Genomic DNA, 19,985 nt, shown 5'->3' with positions numbered 1-19,985 from the left:
CATTCATTCCTTAAATTTCAAAATATTTCAAATTTCTGGCATATTCTCTCCCGTCTCCAAAACCAATTACAACCCCCCTGCCAATAATTAGGCCCTGTTTTCATTCCCTGTAGCACGTGGGTACTGGAAAAGGAGGAGATACTTTTACCTAATTTGAGATGAAGTGTACTTTAACATTTTTACTTAGAGATGGGTCTGTTTACGGATGGGCAGTCGTTCTCAGAGTGCGATGCCAGGGCCAGCAGCGATGTCATCAAACCTGGCAATCCAAATGCAAGTTGTCAGGCCCGATCAGACAAACCAAAACTTGGATTGGAGTCCAGCAGTTGGTCTTTATACAAGTCCTCCCAATCATTCTGATGTATGTTCAAGTCTGAGAGTGATGGCTACTGGGAATGGAAGCTCAGCATCCTAGCCGAATTTGGGCTCAGGTCATCCTCACTTTGATGCCTCCTTTTAAATCAACTGGTGTCCCAAACTAGAGCTTAGGCCCCAGTAAGAATGACCTAAGATAACAGTAATACCTTTCAAAGTGCTTGAACACTCCTCTGGCCCATGCATATCCTTGAGTTGGGTGGGGAGTAAACCCACCTTCACTGGCAGAAGGCTAACGCAACATTTGTTCATAGGCCTCGTAAATGCAAAGCATCTCAACTGCTCTTTTAGGTGTTTGATGATTTTAGTGGCTCAGAAAGCAAAAATCAATGTCATTCTTTTACTGTATAGAGGAAAACAACTCAAGGTCAGGATTCCCAGGAAATAAAACCTTAAACAATGTAAAGTTAAAATCAGTCATAATGTCTAATTGCAAAAATTCAAACAGTCGAAGAGACATTGCCCCCCAAATGGAGGAGGAATATCCCCCAAATCAGGCTACATCGTTTAACCAAGAAAATCAACTTCAAAGTGGATTTACTTAATAATAGTACTGAGTCAAATCAGTTTTCCAGGAAGGTGACGGATGGAAAGTTTACTCTTTTGCAGCAGTGGTAAGAAAGTGTTTTTTGTTCAGCTTTGCTGTTCAAAACTAAGTGAGGCCTTGCACGGTAACAGAGACTACAGAACCTTGGATTCCAGACTTAGTCCTGGAATGCTCTAGAAGGAACTACTGGCAAGTCATTCATCTCGAAAAGGAGAATATTGGACTAGATCAAGTGTCAGCAAAGTATGGCCCTCAGGCCTGCCACCTGTTTTTGTATGGTCTGAGAGCTAAGAATGTTTTTTACAGACAGCATTTGCAATCAGTTTGATAATATGGAACATTTTCTTTGAAACCTAACTAAGTGAAATGTTATCTCTCTAGAAAGTAAAGCTGTATTTTTTTTTTTTTAAGATTTTATTTTATTTATTTGACAGAGAGAGAGAGAGAGACAGCTAGAGAGGGAACACAAGCAGGCGGAGTGGGAGAGGGAGAAGCAGGCTCCTGGCCGAGCAGGGAGCCCAATGCGGGGCTCGATCCCAGGACCCTGGGATCATGACCTGAGCCGAAGGCAGACGCTTAACGACTGAGCCACCCAGGCGCCCCTGTATTTTTTTTTTTTTAAATGACTTTGTTATTACTACTATATTTTGAATTCCATCAATAAAAAAATTAAAGAAAATTTGTTAGAATTTTATCTTATAAGTACCTCTTAATATTCTTGGTATGACTCAAGCCTAAATTCTTCAGCTATCTGGCTCTTTACAGAAATGTGTGCCAAGGTTCCTTCAAAGACTCAATGTTCAGATATTCTCAATGAATATCAGTAAAACCAGTTGTGGAATGCAGATGAATTGGACGATGTGGATTTGCCAGTGCTTGGCCATGTTTTGCTATTTGGGAGTAGAATATAATCAGAAGGACCCAAAAGTAGAGCCCCGTTTCCCTCTGAACAATTTCCCTGCCCATCTTCATCCATAAGCATAGTTATTCAGTCCACACCGCCTGGGTTAGAAAACCAACCGTGCCTGGGGCAAATCCTTCATTTTCTTTGCCCCCGTTTTCCCATCTATACTGTGGGAAATCTGTTCATATTCACAGCTTCCCCAAAGATGACTGGGGCTTGCGTGTTGTTATAAAAACTTCAAAGCGGAAACCTATTTGACAGATTGTTTTCTTTTCCCATCAATTTTTCTTAAATTATTCATAAAATAGTCTAGCAAGTGAACAATTAATCAGAGAACTGATTCGATAATGCCCTTTAAAAATGACTCTGATATTTCTAAAGCGGATTCCTAAAGCTACCGAATCTGCTGTAGAGTCAGGACGCACGAGGCGAGTTCCCAGAGAGCCTGTTTGGAAGTGTGTGCCTCATACCATACCTACATGAAGAGCTTGGAGGGACCCAGAGGCTCCCCACAGCCAAAAGTACCCTGGAGACTAGTTTGCCTGAAAGGTTCAACTTTTCTCTAGGGAGCCACTGCTGGAATTTCAGCTTTGACCTTCTGGGGACTCTGTATTAAAATGCAAATCTGTCACCTAGGAAGGTAATTTTTAACCCATTTGTGTCTATTTGCTAGTACTTTAGCCCAAATTAGGTTTTTCAAATTAGCTAGATGGCTGAGAGCAGCACTTAAATACTGAAACCAATCAGATTCTCTGAGATGGGCTCAGGCTAATCTTTATTAAGGGACTCAGGTGATTGTGATAAGAGCCCCAACACTTTTGGCCCCAAGCATTTGCAAGAGTCGCCGTGCACGTGCGCGCATCCACACCGGACTTAACGTGGCCGACTGGAGAGTAGCTCTGCCAGCAAGAAATATGAGGCAAGTCACTCAGATAATTTTAAGTTTAGTAGTCACATTAAAAAAAAAAAAAAGGTGAGATCTAAAAGGTGAAATTAAATTTAATGATACATTTTTTTAACTTGTTATACCCGCTATATTACTGCTTCAATATATAATCAGTATAAAAATTATCAGTAAGACACTTTCCTCCTGCAATGCTCTTTGAAATCCGGCGTGTATTTTGTACTTAAAGCCTGTCTCAATTTGGACCAGCCACATTTTAAGTGGTCAGTAGCTGCCTATGGCATAAAGTGGCCATCTTCCTGGCCAACGCAGCTCTGGGAGCCTTGAATTGGAAACTGGTTCGCAGATTGCAAAAGCGTGGCTGGTGAAGACAACCACGGGATGGACAGTGGGGACGAATGAAAGTTGGGACCATCCTCAGTTCTTCTGTACTCAATTATATCTGTCACATTTTTGCTGAAGGTCAGTGTTAACCCCATGTAACTACATAAAAACTTTAGAAAAACGGGAGCTGGGGTTAGGTGCTGACGCTACCACTTAATTGTGTGCCCTCCGGCAAGTTACGTAAAACCCTCAGTTTCTTCACTTGCAAAATGGGAACAGAGATAAAGCCTCAGGCTCCCAGGGTTGTTGTGGAGAGTAAATAAAATAATGCACATAAACACCATAAATGCTCAAGAAATGCTTGCTATGTCATTACTGTTGCTGTTATTAACTATTTTTACAAATCAAAATTGCTTAAAAATGAACTATAAAGACAGTCCTTTTTGATTTCTGTAAAAAAGAAGGAAAATGGCCATAACATTGATATACAATCTTTTTAAGGAGTAGGCTTAACTAGCTGCTTAAATTGGGCATTGTATCTCATGTAAATCATCTATGCACCAAGAAATCCTGAAGATACTACATTACCTTCAGAACATTTTTGGTTTTGTGTTTAACCAGAAATTATTATGTTTAAAGATTCCACAGGGAAACTTCTATAGAAGACTATCCTAAAATGCAACTCGTTATGAGACTGGGTGAGCCAATGAAAGAAAAGAAAAGAGTTTTTCTTCTTCTTCTTGTCCTCATTTATCTTCTTCTTTTTTTTAAAGTCAGCAGAAAGAACTAATTAAGGCAAAGCTAAAGGAAATGAATTCAAAGTTCGCACTGCACATGTGAACTAATCTTCCCACAATGACATGTTTGAAAGGCCAAATAAGGCGCTCCTTCATACTGTCCTCCAGCAAGGGGGCAGAAGGAGTTGCACTCACTCTTGGGTGTACAATTTGACTCACTACTGACTTGCTTACCAAGCCATTACCATTCCAAAATACAGTGTAATAGTTCTCACCTATGGGAGAATGATGGAAAATCACAACGTGTGTCAATGCTTGCTATACCAAACACACCTTTCATGGGGATTTTGTTTAGAATGAAAGATGTAGTGAAAAGTTTAAGATGCAGATAAGTGGTGAATAAACAAATATGGGATGTACTTACACATTCATGCACCAAAGGCTGGAAGGCTGTGAACCACGAGAGCAAAGAAATGTAGTCAACCATCAATTTAGTAGGTCATTTTGAATGTAGGCAGCAAAATGGCCGTGTGCATGAAAAACCACTGCTATATTTTGAGAGATCCTTTCTAAGAATCCTGAAATATTAATAACATGGTCTTAATGTAGTTGGAGACAAAGGAATGTGTTAGGGGCTGCAAGGTTGTCGAGAATAGCACAATGACAATTGTGTACTTTTGCTTGCGCTGGTAAAAGCTGGAGGAAAAGAGAGTAAAAATAGGGTGTTTAGAGAAGGGCAGCCTTCAATTTTCCAAAGAGGTATAAAAACTCCATATTCCCCAGATGAATTCACATATACTTATTCTCGCTAACACATTCATGCCAGCTTCAAGGGCACGGAGAAAAAGCATAAAGTCGCGATCTCAGTTTTTTCTTTAAATTAACATAAACATACAACTCATTTTTGAACTTCAAACAATTCAAGACATCCTATAATTTGACTTTTGTGAATGATGAATTTGATTTTTTAACTGGAAGTAGTCCGATCAGTGTAGAAGTTGAGGAAATAGGAATACTCTGTTTTTCTCTTCCTTACCACTTTTTGAATGTGCTGTTTTCATGTGGCAATGAATCCATCAGGGGCCAGTTTTTCTTGTCAGTCTTCCACTGCCATCGTGAGATGTTAGATTTTGATGCCCGATGGAAGGGAGGTGCATAAGCATCACCAGGAATGTGGAGAATTTTCATCCAATATCCAGATGTGAAAAAATAAAAGCAATTTATGCCTTCTCAGCAGTCCTCGCACCACCAAACCTAACACCAGGTTTCTACCACTTGCTTTGTTGTCTGTGACTGAGTGACAGAGTGACAGACAGGTCCCAGTGGGTTTGTTTCTGAGTTCAGGCACCCGTCATGTTTGATGTGGGAAGGACAAGCTTGACCCTCGGTGCATCTTCCTCCCAAAGCTGGCGTTGCTGATTTTAATCGAAACCCTAGGGCCATCTTGAGCATGACCAAGGAGCACCTTGCATATTGAACCATACCTAATTATGTGATGTGTATAAACTTGAGACACATAAATCTCAGTCATTGGAGCAACTTGTTTTTCTAAGATTCTCCGGTCCAGTGAAAGACGAAAGCAAATAAGGGAGAGATTGATCTCCCAGCGCTTTTTATTGTTGGTGCTGCACATGTCATAAAGTTTTGGCTCGTTAAAGGAAATTCCATAAACAACTTTAGTTAATCATAGTGAAGTAACTGTGTTGCCTTTCTGGAGCTTCTGCTCAACTCCCTTTCCGCTTGCCATTACAAGAGCGTGATTAAGAAAATACCAACAGGATGTGCAAGAGGGAGGAACAGACTTCCCCTGGAAGCCGTATAGATACTTGACGGATGAGTCATGAGACAAGCCAATGTGGCCATATCTCCTTAGAGGATCAAGCAGTTTCGTGAAGCTCTTTTTTTATCTACTCACTTGAGTAAAATCTGCTGGGTTGCTGGCATGGTGGGTCTCCTTTGGTGGTTGGGCTGATGGAAAATGCCTGATGCGTCCTTCTCCCAGCTGGTATTTTTGATAGTTGAGGAACATCTTAAGGATGAGATACATGGAGAAAATTGAAAGTGAATCGTACTGGAAAGATTGTGGGTAACTGTCATCTTTTTTTTTAAACTGCTGGTCTTATGAAAAACTTGATTTTGGACAGCCTTGTCACTGTGGGTTTAATACTGATGGTGTTGGTCAATTTTTATTTCAGGTTGAGACGGATTTGGGAGGTGGTGGTGAAGGGCATAGGGGAGAAAAAGGGGCGAGTAAGGCCCTATTAATAATTTTTTATTGTGAGGTTTCACAGAATTATTGAGATTTTCCACATTAGTAAAAGCAGTTCTTGGTGTCAGTGGGATGTTTGCAAAGATGAAGTCATGGAAAGCATGTCAGGTGCATAAAGAACTATATGGCCCATGTTCTCTGCAGCAGCCCCTTAGGGTGTGTGTGCATGAGGAGGAAGGGGGGTGTTGAAAAAATGGAGAGGGAAAAACAGGAGGGTTTAATTAATTGGAAAATCAACATAAAATATCTGCTGATCTTAAAAAAATCTTAACGTACTATATTCCACAATCTGCGGTTGGGACTTTATATTAATTTCCCCTGAAATTATGACTATGTCTTACCAACTCTTTTTTTTTTTTTTAATGCTTGGTTGCCTTTACCTGCAATTAGGAAGCAATCAGCAATAATTTTTTGTAAGGACTTGGATACACTTCCAACTGTTGGTTCAAGACCAGGCTCTCAGCTTCCACAGCATGTAGCCAAGAGTATAAGCTTTGGGGGCAGAATGTTTGGCTCAGAGCTGGTCCCTGACATTTACCTGATGCATGGTCTGGTACCAAGAATGTCGTGTTCAAAGCTGGTCTTCCTCATTTCTAAGGTAGAGCTAATCACAGTGCCTGTGCAAAAGGTGTTATAGGGATGGGACAGTATTGTGCATATAAGCAACGTATCTGCATGTGGGAAGCACTCCGTAAACTTAACTGTAATTTTATTGATGCCACTGGTTTTAAGAACGTTTCCTCCATAGGGCTCCTTGCCACCTGATCAGGAACATAACGATTTAAAGAGTGACTGTAATTAATTAATGGTTTTGGTTGCTTTACCTGCCTCTGAAGCCAGGTGATCACTGGCGGTTAAGAGAAATGTCTCCTTTCTTCTGAATCAAGGAGATGACATTTTGCTTTCTTCTGTTAGCAGTGGTTTTATTCTTTGTTTGTTTTTTCTTCTTGCCCGTAGCCTGCAGAATTGGATATTACAAGGCCCTCTCCACGGATGCTACCTGTACCAAGTGCCCACCCCATAGCTACTCAGTCTGGGAAGGAGCCACGTCGTGCACCTGTGACCGAGGCTTTTTCAGAGCCGACAGTGATGCAGCCTCGATGCCCTGCACCCGTAAGTTGTGTGCTTCTGTCCTATTTCTTCGATGGCAACAGCTTTCGTTACCACCTAGCAGGGCACTGCCAGGCCTTCTCCCAGGATAACCGTGCAAGGGGCAAATTAGATCAAATATGAATCTTTTCTTATTCAAAGCAGGGGAGATGCTTGTGAGAAGCAAGGCTGTTTCTCGCCGTTCTGGTTGTCTTCGAAGCACACAGCTGCCCACAGACTACTCTGTGGAGCAGAGATAGAGCATTCAGGGTTTGTCTGACAGTGTAATTAGAGCTGAGATTGGAATTTCGAAATGGCTTTAGCGTTTCCTCCAGGAGTCTTGGGGAAGCCTGACAGCTGCGGGGGGAAACAGGTACAGGGCAGGGTTCCGAGGCTGGGATCACACGTGGGCTGTGGTTTCAGTTCTGGGCACTGACGTCATGGCTTGCGTTGTCATTACCCTTCTTCCTTCTTTCCTCATAGTTTCGTGTTCATAACATTTAGGCCCAGATCCTAATAAATGCCTGTTTAATGACAGGCACTCAATAAGTGCTGGGCTAATGAATGGACGGGGTTGGCACCTTGGTATGCAGGGGAGCAGGGAAATCTGTTCTCACACTTTCTATGGACAGTGCTCCTGGCGTTGCCATTTCTTTCACGTGCACTGTGGGCTTCACAGACCCTGCGATGGCTGTGACCTTGACCAGAACAGGGAGTGGTGGGACCAGGCGTTCCACCCATGGTGCTCCCATTGGGTGAGTCAGTGTATGGAGGGATGGAGCCCAGGGCCAGGCACACAGGATTCCCACAGGTTTGAGCTTTGTTTTCCAGCCCGCCCAGTTAGGAGCTAATTCACTTATTTAGTCTTTTAAATTTCAGCCTCGTTTCCTCATCTGTAGAATGGAGTTAATAACAGTACCTCCGCCATGTTGTTGTATTTAGTGCCCTCATGTTGGTTACATAGTATATAAATGTGTAAAGTGATGCTACTCAATATATTTTAGCGTTTACTGTGTTTATGACTATTACGGATTTGTTCCCTATTACAAATTCCATCTTGGCTGGCCTGGAGCCAACATCCCCCTCCAAATAGAAGTATTTTCTGGTTTGGGGGCACTTGGGCTGGCTGTGAGGCCATCGTCTTAATTCAGTCAAGTATCACCTCTAAAGGGAATGGGAAGAGATTTCAGATCCATCCCAATTGGCTGAGGTTGGCATACCCTCCAGAGTTTCGATTCCTTTTTTCTTTTCTTTTCTTTTCTCTTCTCTTTTCTTTTCTGTTCTTTTCTAAGATTTTATTTATTTATTTGGGAGAGAGACAGAGATAGCGCGAGAGAGCACGAGTGAGGAGGAGAGAAGAAGCAGGCTCCCCACTGAGCAGGGAGCCCGACGTGGGGCTTGAACCCAGGACCCTGAGATCATGACCTGAGCCGAAGGCAGACGCTTAACTGACTGAGCCACCCAGGTCCCCCCAGAGTTTCTTTTCTAGCCAGAGATGACGATGACAGCAGTAGAAAGAACCATTTTAAAATGATGCTCAGGTAACGTATCAGGCACTTTCAGGAAACCTTATCACAAGGCTCATGTTACAACAAATCTATAAAATAGACATTATCTTCATTTTATAGACGAGGTAACTGCCAGCTCAGAGATGTTAAGGAACACACCCAAGGCTCCACCCAGCTTGATGAAAGAGCCGCACGACCGGAAGGCTCACCTAGTTTGGATCGTTGGCAGGCTCTCTTGCCCACTCCCCCAGGTCGAACACAAACTTCCTCCAGAGGGAAAGAGTATACTAGGACCAGCCCAGAATACTGGGCACGGATTTTCTCATTTTCTGTTGCTTCCCTAGACTAAGTACTTTCTCTGGATAGCCATGTTTGACAAGCTCAAGTCCCAGACTTTTTCTTTTCCAAGTATCCTCATCCTTTGTTCCACGATGTGTGATTAGGGTAACGGTACACTCTCCTTCTCTGTCCACACCCGCTGCCAACAGTTGTCCAGGTGTGGGATTTTAGGGCACGGCAGCAAACCCAAAGGGCAGTATTGGGGACGGACAGTGTGATGGTTGTCTTTAACTTGCAGCATGCAGTCTACCACCTACTTTTCATACAGATAGAGCCTTCCAGAGGTTGGGGCTTGACTGTGTTATGAACCTCACAAAATTCATCTTTGATGGCAAGATGGACTGGGTCTTGCTCCCAGGTATTTTAAGTCTCATGATTCTGATCTGTCATGCAGCCTTCTAGAACCACGGGCCAATCACTTAGCTACTGCAGCTTTACTACGTGGGAGTTTTGGGAGACCCCAGAGGTCACCACCTGCCTGAGTTACTGGAATGCTTTGCCCTGTGTGTCAAAGTGCGGTAGCTGAGCCCTTGGCATTCTTATGTTTGTGTTGGAATAAATTGTTGCCTTTATCTTGAGGATACAAATGAGAAAAGGAAAATACGGCTTTCAGCAACTGGGGGCACCAAAAAGTTTAAGAACTAAAGCAACTTTTTCATTTTTCACAGATTGCTTTCAGTGATGTGAAGAGAGGAAGACTGGGGGCTCTTGTATCATTGATAAAAGGTCCATGAAAATTACAAAGCGATCTGTGATCTTTTTTGCTCCTGCTCCATCCTCTTGGAACTCCGCCTACATGGCACTGACTCAAGTGCTTTGCGTTATTCTAATGTTTATTGAGTCAAGAGGAAGCACAGTACTGTTAACACCACCAAGTTCTGAGGTTGTTAAACCGCTCCAAACTGCAGCTTACTCATCTGTCAAATGGGATTCTCAGCGTCTACCTGCAGGGTTGTTTTAAGAGTTTAGTAAGAAAATACTTGTAAAGGTCCAGCACATGGGAGGAAGCTAACAAATGTTTGTCCCTTTCTTGTGTCTCCAGCTGGTCACTGCCTCCCCCAGACTAGCTCCAGAGCACATTGCCATGCGTCTGACTGCCTCTCTACGCTGCTTTTCTCACTTGACTGTAAAATTGAATTACCCAGTGGCTGCACAGCACTCCAGAATCTCTGCGGAAAAGACTTGGGCATCAATATTTTTAAAAGTTGCCCCCGTAAATTATACTGTAAAGACAAAGTTGAGACCACTTCTGTACAGAGTTTATTTTTAAGTTTTTTTTTTTTTTCTTAATTTAATAGACATTAACTACAGAAGACTCTTAAGGCCTCCTTTGAGACAGGGATCATTAAGGAGGTGACCGTATTTTGCTAATAGGTATACCAGTAAGTTAGGCAGCAGAATAATCTATTCTAGTTTACGGCTCATTCTAGATTTCTCCCTTCCTGCACTGTCCACGACTGTGGCCACTAGACACATGTGGCTCTTTAAATTAAAACTGAATTTTAAACTTGAGGTTAGTAGTTTTAGTTTCTCACTTACGCTTGCCATGTTCCAAGGGCTTGATAGCCACATGTGGCTAAAGTGACCATACTGGACAGTCATGGAGTATTTCTGCCATTGCCAAAAGTTCTGTTGGACAGCGCTTAGTAGGCATTTTGATAGAGAAGCCAGTGGGAGTTTCTCTAAGAACCTTTTGTTCAAATAACCCAACACTATGAAGCCCTTCCCCCATGCCTCACCCCCAGCTTTATCGGATTCTTTTGACAAGATGTGGGGATGGGAAGGAACATAAACATCAGGGATCCTTTCAAACTGATTCCAGCTTTTAATCAGTTCTTACCAGTTGGTTAAGCCAGGTGACAAACCCAATTCCCTTGTGCTGACAGCCATGATAATCAGGCACCTTCTTTGTTCATTATGCTATCTTTAACCCCAGCATTCTTATGCAGCCCCGCATTTAGTGATCACTCACTGTGACGGCACACTAATGAAGAAATAAAACACACTCTCTGAGACTCATTCTTCTAGCCAAAGAGAGACTCTGCTCCACTGGTTTGTAAAATCAGGTTTTTGTTCACTTGGAGAACGATTAGACCAGGTGAATACAAGCGGCATTGGCTAATTTGGAAGGAAACCCCTAAGAAGTTCTTCATACCATCTACACTGCTTGAGAACTTCAAAGCCTTGAATGGTAAATAAACTTGATTTTTAGGAAGACTTCTCTTGGAGTTTCTGTCTAACGTTCACATAAATGGCTGCCTGTGGATTAGACAGTGCTTCCATAGAAGCATCTTGAATATTTTCAAGAAAATAATCCACACCTGTTAGAATAGAGAGTCAGAAAAGTGCTTCGTAAGTCTGAAGGGGTGTAGAAATCTCATGGGAGTCACCTGGGGTTCTGCATTTCTGACACATTCCTGGATGCTGCTGAGGCTGCCGGTCTGTGGATGGTCTTCACGTGGTTAGGCTTTAGATCCTTCCTGCTGGATGGCAGGAGATGGGAGACCTTTTTCCGTGGCTATGCTTCAGCTCAGCAGTGACTCTAGGAAGATATTGCAAGGGTCGTGAACATTCTCCCTTGATGGAAATGGAATACTTTGTCTCCCAGAAAGAAAACCCAACCCGGTTCGGAGTTACATAATCAAAAACACCCACCATGGAGCTTTGTTTATTTGTTTGTATTTTCTTCTCGAGTCCCCATCAAGTTACTGCCTGAGACACGTGTATCCATCAAGAAAGGTGACGGCAGTTTTGTGACACCACCAGAGCGGCAGACCCCGAGACCTCTCTATACACAAGGATGCTATTTAAGCTGATGAAGGCATTTTTATGTCATGAATCATTTCTTAGAAGGAATTCGAATGTGATTTTCATTAATGAAATCAACATCCTTTAGCTCTACGGAGACCCAGCCCCTCCCCTCCAGATCTCCTTCACCTTCTGCTTATCTTTCTGGGTAGTCAGGAATGGGGTCTGACCATCAGCAATGTTGAGAGAAGTCAGCCACATTCCTTTGCAGGAAGACTTTGATTACTTTAGTTATTGAGTTGCTTGTTCATTGGTTATAGTGAGAAAGGTCTTTGCTCCCCCCACCGGTAGATGGAACCGATATTACAGTTAAAGGAAATTTTCTAACCCCTTATTGTGCTTCAAAATGCACTAGAAAAGAAAAAATGCCTTATAGAAGAAGTAAATTGGCTTTGTATATCTAGAGAGAAAGAGGTAATTTGTTATTTTGCCACCTTTCCTTCTGAGCACCATTACCAGGATGGTGTTCTGTATTTTTCAATTGGAAATCTGTCCTGTGCTTTTGGGTACTTTTTATTTAACTTGTTTGGTGAAACTTCTTAGAACCTCCTGATTGGAGCACTCCATAAATAAGAGATTATTGTTTTAGATTGCCAGCTTGAGGGGCCTTCACAAATCTGTCTCCAAGTAAATGGCCTTGAATAATTCAGTCAGCTGTCCCAAACAAACAAAGAGTGATTGATTGATACTTAGGCATGGCCTAAAATATTCCAAATTTGCAGCTTTTAAGACAATTCATACCGGAGAAGCTTTGAGCTAATGAGGGCACATTTACCAAGATCTATGACGAAAAGTCCTGATTTGAAAAAGCTTTCTGCAGGTTTGGGTTATCAAGAAATTGAAATAGCTTAGCTCCAAACAGCAAACATCACTTACTTTGTCTTTACATTTGCCTTTTCTAATTAAATTTAGTGCGTCACTGTATTTCCTCCAGAAAGTGTATTGTTTTAAAATTACCATTTCAGTTCTATTACTCAAAGCCCTCACTTCTAATGCTTTCTGACAGTTATCAACATAATGAACCATAATGAAATGATGAGCAATCTTCAGTGGAAACCCAATGTGGATCCCAGTGGTGTTGTGTGACTGTGTTGTTAAAATTTGAATGCAAATTAAAATAACATCGTCCTTACTTGTTTCCAAGGTCAGGAGAAGAGAGATACTTTTTTTTTTTTTTTTAAGTGCTTTAATTTTGGAAATCTCACATCCATTTTCAAACAAGCCCTTGAAGGTGTCACTGATGTTCGATTCAATTCTCTGCACCAAAGATTTACATGCTTAACAGTCTGGCTAAGGGATTTTGGGAAGGATGTCTGCCATGAGTCTTTAATGTATAAACCATAGCATAAAAGGTAGCCTTCGGTTTCAAGTCAACTACATTGTTTTCCCCACCCAAAAGCATATATCTCTTTGCTCTAGAGCTTCAAGTAACTAATAGTATAATGATGGGAGGAAGGACGCTCTGTGAAATTGATCAATGAGAGCGTGGTTCGCTCTAGTGAAAGACAAGTTGGTACAAGAGTGAGAAGAAAGGCCAAAGATTCCTGAAGTTTTGTTAATCCATTGGTTGATCTCTAACCATATCACATTTTATCATCTATCTAATCAATCATTTTTGTGAACATATTTTTATGAAAATTTTTGGATCCAAGATTTACAGGGCAATTTGTTATTTCATATCATTTATCAAATTTGTGATATGAGAATACAATTTCATACTACATTCCATTTGTCATGGGATAAAAACTCAGATTGAGACACCAGCTCCCCCATTGCTAGATTCTGTGACGGGGTTTTTAGTTCAGAATGTATGGTCTTGCTGCCTGCCTGGTAATCCTTTGATAAGCCAAGTAATATGCCTGCCCCTGGACAGTACCAAACAGATAAGAACAATCAAAGGTTTTGATGTTTCAGATGCAGTCCTCAACAGGTCCCATTTTTTTAGGTGCTTCTTTGGTTAGATCTCAATAGTTCAGTCTGACATCGACTAGTGAGTAACCCACATCCTTGTCTCTTCCTTTCTGATTGCCTTTCAGTATTTTGACTAATAGAAAAAAAGCACCTTTAGAGAACTCAAGTGCATATTCTTGTCCAAAGGGATACAGGGGGAAAAGATCACCAGGTAATGCTTACTGGAAGGGACTGGATGGATCCCAGGCTGATCACTTGCCATTTGGTTTTTTTGTAAAATTTTTAAAAAGCTTCAGGACATTTAATAAGGATCAGGTATCATCTCATTGAATTATTTGTTTTATTTATTTATTTTTAAAGGTTTATTTACTTATTTGAGAGGGAGAGAGAACGTGCACATGCACAAGTGGGGGAAGGAGCAGAGGGAGAGGGAGGGAGAACCTCAAGCAGACTTCCTGCTGAGTGGGCTAACATGGGGTTCGATCCTGGGACTCTGAGATTGTGATCTGAGCCAAAATCAAGAGTTGGCTGTTTAACTGACGGAGCCACCCAAATTATTTGTCTTAAAACAACACTATTCTAGCCTTCTCTTTACCCTCCAACCTACTTCTCATTTTATGCAGATAAACAGTTCAATGTGGACATTTATAGGGATTAATAGTATCATGTGGATTCAACTGGCAAATCCATAGGTTTGAGGAACACTGACGGATGCCCACGTGAAAGGCTTGAATAATCTGCCAATGCCGTTTAGGCAGGCCCTTGCGATTTTCCCACCACCATGAATAACTGAGTGGCTTGGTATCAACTCAGCACTGTCATTGCTGGGTAACATTTTTGACACTGTTCACGGAAGTCATACAGTGGTTGTGCACAGCATGCTTCTGTGAAACAGGGTCAATTACACATTTTGCTGAGATCCCCTGGGGTGAGCACTGGTTACCTTCTTTGCTATCAGCATTTTGATTTTCCACCCAGAGTTGACTCTTGTTCTATCTACAGCTCAGCAGAAGCCTGAGAGAAGAGTCTCTCTCATTGCATAGACACGATTGCCCCCCCACCCTCCTGTGACCTCTCCCCCTCCCCCCAGGGAAAGAGCCTTTAACAGAAACTCCTAATTACCCTCTTCAGTGGAACTTAGAGAGCGAGAAGTTACCAGAGAGAGAAGATAACTCATCTAAGGCAAGCGCACCATCCAGGAAGTAATGCCAGCAGACTTGAGCATGAAGGACAGGGAAGCTAGGAGAAATGTTACTCGGGGGTGAAGTGAGAAAGCGAGGAATGTTCCACAAAAAATTCGTACTTGTGCTTTCTTTTTTTTTCCTTTGGATTGTAATAGCTTTGCACGTTTGGGTGGTGTTAATTTGGGCGACTTTGCTTAACGTTTTCTTATCTTCATTTTGGTCATCAGATGGCTGAGGCTAATAAATACTGTTTGTCAGATTTTATTGTGAGGATTAAATAAGATAAAGTACGAAAAACCGCTTTGCAAGAAATGTCAATTAATTCGCAGGCTACCTAATTCTAAAGTTCATTTTGGAAAAAAAAAAAATCACTTTTCTCAGTCTTTCACGTTATAGCTTCCTCATGGCTAACTGGGAGTTTACTTTTGAAAGTACTTCAGCCATAAACTAGTCATCTTAAAATAAATAAAGCAAAACCTCAATTAACCCAGGAAGGACAAAGGTTCCTGGAGAGGAAGATGTTAAAATAGATGCACCAAAAAAATAGGGTAGTGGCAAAATGATGGCAAGAACTTACCTTGATAGGAAGCCAATAATTTTTCATGGAGGAATAAGTGATTGATGCATCCAAATGGTTTTGTTTTTTAAATAATGGGCAGTTATGCTTTGGCTCTCTTCGTCATTAAAACACATAAACTGCCATGAGCAAAGGTTATGCACCGTCCATCGATCTCAGGAGGGGAGTCCCTGAACAGCAGTCTTTATGTAAACTAACCCACAGCAGCAAGAAGAGAGAAAGCAATTAATGGTGGCAACATATACAGCCATCCTGGGAGGAGGCGTGGGCTTCATTTCTGTCAAAACGTACACACCCCAACTATTGACTCTGCCTTAGAGCCTGTCTTTCAGCTGGAGAGAGATTAACATAGGCTTATCTGGAGGGTTGGAGGGTTTTACAGCAGAGGCACTGAAGTATTATTGACAATCCCAAAGTTGTACATGATTAATGAAGCCTTACGAAGTGGAACTTGAGACCCACAGCACCTCTTCCTCTCTTCATCTGTCTTGTCCTGGTTGCCTTGGTGTTTTTGTAGGGTGACAGTAGTAGCAGTTGAAGAAATTGACCATTTAAGAGTCAGGTTTCTGCCCGTGCTCTTGGGGAATGTTACTTTCCACATCCAGAATTAATTTCATGGCTCAGACATTGAATTTTAAAATGGTGATTAAAAATCCGTTACATATTAAATGTCTGTGAGAGCTCTGGAAACCCCTCTTGACAGGAGCCCAGCTACTCTGCCTCTCAACTATCTCATTGCTTCGGCTGCAGACTTGAATTTTTTCAACCTTCTAACCTGCGATTGTCTTTTTTGGGGGGGTATGCTTTCGCAACATACACAAGTGCTATGGTGGTGATGCTTCTGAGGAATGAGCTGCACTGGGTTAAGGAATCTTCATTAATTCGCTTATTTGTCCAGCAGGTACTTACTGGGTATCTACGGTATGTTTGGCGTCTTCCTAAGGGCTAGGGATACACTCCTGAACCAGAAAAAAATATTTCTGTTCTAATGGGAATATAAATACTAAATAAGAGGATTTAAAATTCTCACAAGAAGGAAAGAAGACAAGATGATGAGATAGCACACAATGAGGGGAAAAGGGAGCATTTCACTTTGCATGGAGTAGCCAGGAGGAAGGAGGGAGGATCTGAGCTGAGACCCCTGAGGAGCAAGGAGGCAGCCATTGAGAAAGCCAGGGGAGAGAATTCCTGGCAGAGCTACCAAGTCTAAAATCTACGAGCAACATATCTAGAGTTGTGCTAAAAATGGGTATTTTTAAAAAGATTTTATTATTTATTTATTTATTTATTTAGAGAAAGCTTGCGTGAGTGGAGGGAGGGGCAGAGGGAAAGAGAGAGAATCCCAAGCAGACTCTGGGCTGTGTGGAGCCTCACGCGGGGCTCCATCTCACAACCTTGAGATCATGACCTGAGCCAAAATCAAGAGTCAGAGGCTTAACCGACTGAGCCACCCAGGTGCCCCAATAATGGGTACTTTCAACTTGATTTCTTTTTCCCCTTGGCTCTAGAGTCTGTTAGCGCTTTCACGGTTGTTATAAGAAATAGCAATTTCAGGCTGATGTGGCATATTAGACCAGTTGTCCATGTGGATTTAAACCCTTCAGCAGACCCCAGTTCTAGCCGCAGTGAGCACAGCATCCACCTTTTTCTTTCTATTTTTGCTGCAGTTCCAGTTCCTTTCTATAAGAACAAAAAAATGCGTTTAATCGGACTTGTGGGTTGGGGGTGGGGTACATAGGGAGCACTTAGTTTAACCTTGACTTTCCATGGAATGGTTCATACCAAACTCCTCCTTCACATCGGAGGCATTTAGGACTTCAGGTTCAGTGTTGGCTGGTCCCTTTCCCATGACGTTATTATGTAAGTAAGGCTCATACAGATTTCATGTGGCTGTGGTAACATCGGTTCTCCTGCATCGGGCTACTTTAAATCCTGACTTAAGCCAGTAAGTGTGTTCTCTGAACTACTCAGGAATTATACTTTAGTCTGATACACAGGAGGGAAGAACTAAGATTTTTAGAATTACTGGAATTTTCTTTTATACTTGGAATATCACCCTTCTTAAATGTCACGTTCACTCAGCTTCTCCAGATAGTGTGTGCTTTATTTCTGGAAGGTTGTCTTTTCCCAGAAGAGAGCACATGATGGGTTAAGGAAGATCAAGATTCCATTTATGATATCACATGATATGATATTTTATTATATGATATGATAGTCCTTTGCTTTTGCTGTAATTTGGCTACAGCTTCTTTGGGACTTCATACTGTCAGACTCCTGTCAACTGAATGCAACTTGACATCCCACCAGAAAATAATAATTACCCATTGTAGCACCTTTCACCGGTACCTGCTGTGCCAGAAAGAAAGTATTTCACACCAGTGAAGCAAATGCATGTTCATTCAATTTATCCACAGTGGCAGGAATACAGCGCCCATTTCTTTCAGAGCACTGAGAAACTCAAGAAATAGGCCATAATATTTCACATATTTTATTTCTTCCTGAGTCAGGGAAGGTAGATGTAATTTCCACCTCAGAAGCCAGGGCTGTATGAAGGTGTAAATCAGGGGTCCTTACCCCGAGCTGTCTAGATAGGTTCGGGGTGTGCTGGAAGTCCCTAGAATTCATGTGCCAAATTTTGAGGCTTCCTCTGAGCATCTTTTTGAGGGGCCAGTACGTTGCTCCTGACGACTTCTCAGCAGCTGGGGTTGGCAAGCTATAGCCTGAATGCCAAAGTCAACGGCCCCTGGGTTTTGCAAATAAAATTTTCTTGGGGACACAGGCACATCCATTTGTTTCTATGCTGTCGCTTGCTTCGTTCGTGGTACCGTGAAGAGTAGAATAGTGGCTGCAGAGAATGTGTGGCACATAAAGCCTGAAATATTGACTCTCTATCGGTCCCTTCACAGAGGAAATTTTGTTGAATTCTGCTGTAGACGATTTGTAGGTTAAGGATTATTGCATTTGACTTTCGGTTCTGGGAGCAGAGCTATTACTATCTATGCCACTAAATTATATTTAAAATGTGAAGGGCATTCTAAACGTGAGAAATTTAGAAGAGTTTAACATCCTAGCCCCATTCTTGGAGGCAGAGAGGGATTTTAATATGTGAATTCCAAGGAAGTAAAAAAAAAATAAAGGAAAGGAAAGACCTTTCTTTCTCCTTACATACACTTCAGCATTTGATTGATTTGTATTTAAAAATGTCTTAATTTTGATGGTAAAAATAAAATGTGAAGGAAAACTGTGGTTCTACAAAGGTTAATAAGGAAAATACCAGCCTGCCTTTTGAAAATGTGAAAATTAACTTTTCTTCAGATACGAAGTTTTCCATAGCTTCAAACCTGAATAAACCATCACCTGGAACCAAGATGGGGAAAGAAAGTCATAACAACCAATCCTAAATTAACAAAACTTTGCGATGGAGCCCATATTTTTTTAAATTTTATTTATTTATTAAGATTTTATTTTTTAATTTTTTAAAGATTTTATTTATTTATTTGAGAGAGAGAGGGAGCACAAATGGGGGGAGGGGCAGAGTGAAAGGGAGGAGCAGACTCCTTGCCGAGTAGGGAGCCCGATGTGGGGCTCGATCCCAGCACCCCGGGATCATGACCCGAGCTGAAGACAGACGCCCAACCGACTGAGCCACCCAGGCGTCCCTTTAAGATTTTATTTTTAAGGAATCTCGACACCAACGTGGGGCTCGAACCCTGGGATCAGGACTTGCACGCTCTACCAACTGAGCCAGCCAGGCACCCCATGATGCCCACGTTTAGCGCTCCCGCCACACTGGCTGGTAATGGAGCTATAAAAATGATGAGAGCGAGCAGAGAGCCTGCTCTACACCTCCTGTGCTCGCCATATTTAGCTTCCTTTAGCCTTTTCCTTCCCCCTGATTTCCTGCCTTCTCCTCCTTCGCTTATCCAGGAAAGCATCAAAATGAATCAGATTTCTTTTTCCCTCCATCTTCTAGAGCAGGTGACAAATACTCAGTAAGTGCCTGTTGAATAAATGAAAGAGTCCGTAAGTCCCTCCCAACAGGAGTAACCACTAAGATATGATATACAGCCCTACTGACTTTTTCCAAAGTATTTTTAAATTCTAGAAAAGGGGAACCTGAATTAAACTGGATACATCGAGATACTCCTTTACAGGGCTTAATGCTAACGAGTCTCTATGGGAAAAGCTGACCATTCCAGCTTTAGTTCAGGGAAGGCTGTATTAATTTACACACCATAGGTAGTGGGCCTCAGATGCATTAGAGGACTCTGTTAGTTTTCTGTCTAGTCATTCATTCATTTGTCAACGCCTCAAACATTTGTTGAGCTTGCTCTGAACGGGGAATCAGAGGAGACACTGGGAAATGATGAAGATATCAACCCTCTTGAGGTGCGGATAGACCCGGTGATAGATAGAGATAAGCAGTGTATGTCTGAATAATAGCAAGACCCCATTGCATGTTCCGAACAGAGTAAGACATAGAAATAAAGGTGACCTGAAATGTGGAGC

General features: G+C 42.0%; 1 protein-coding gene across 3 annotated transcripts in view; it reads left to right on the top strand.

Annotated features, from left to right (window-relative positions):
- EPHA4 (EPH receptor A4) overlaps positions 1 to 19,985 on the top strand; it is a 144,321-nt gene that overhangs the window by 58,062 nt on the left and 66,274 nt on the right. For all 3 annotated transcript variants that reach the window (XM_036098677.2, XM_036098676.2, XM_078071352.1), the window contains exon 5: positions 7,018 to 7,173. In XM_036098677.2, the coding sequence (XP_035954570.1) occupies positions 7,018 to 7,173 (156 nt within the window). The remainder of the gene's footprint in view (positions 1 to 7,017; positions 7,174 to 19,985) is intronic.

Source organism: Halichoerus grypus, chromosome 4 (assembly GCF_964656455.1).
Source record: "Halichoerus grypus chromosome 4, mHalGry1.hap1.1, whole genome shotgun sequence".
NCBI lineage: Eukaryota > Metazoa > Chordata > Mammalia > Carnivora > Phocidae > Halichoerus > Halichoerus grypus.
This window is presented reverse-complemented; position numbering and strand designations above follow the sequence as displayed.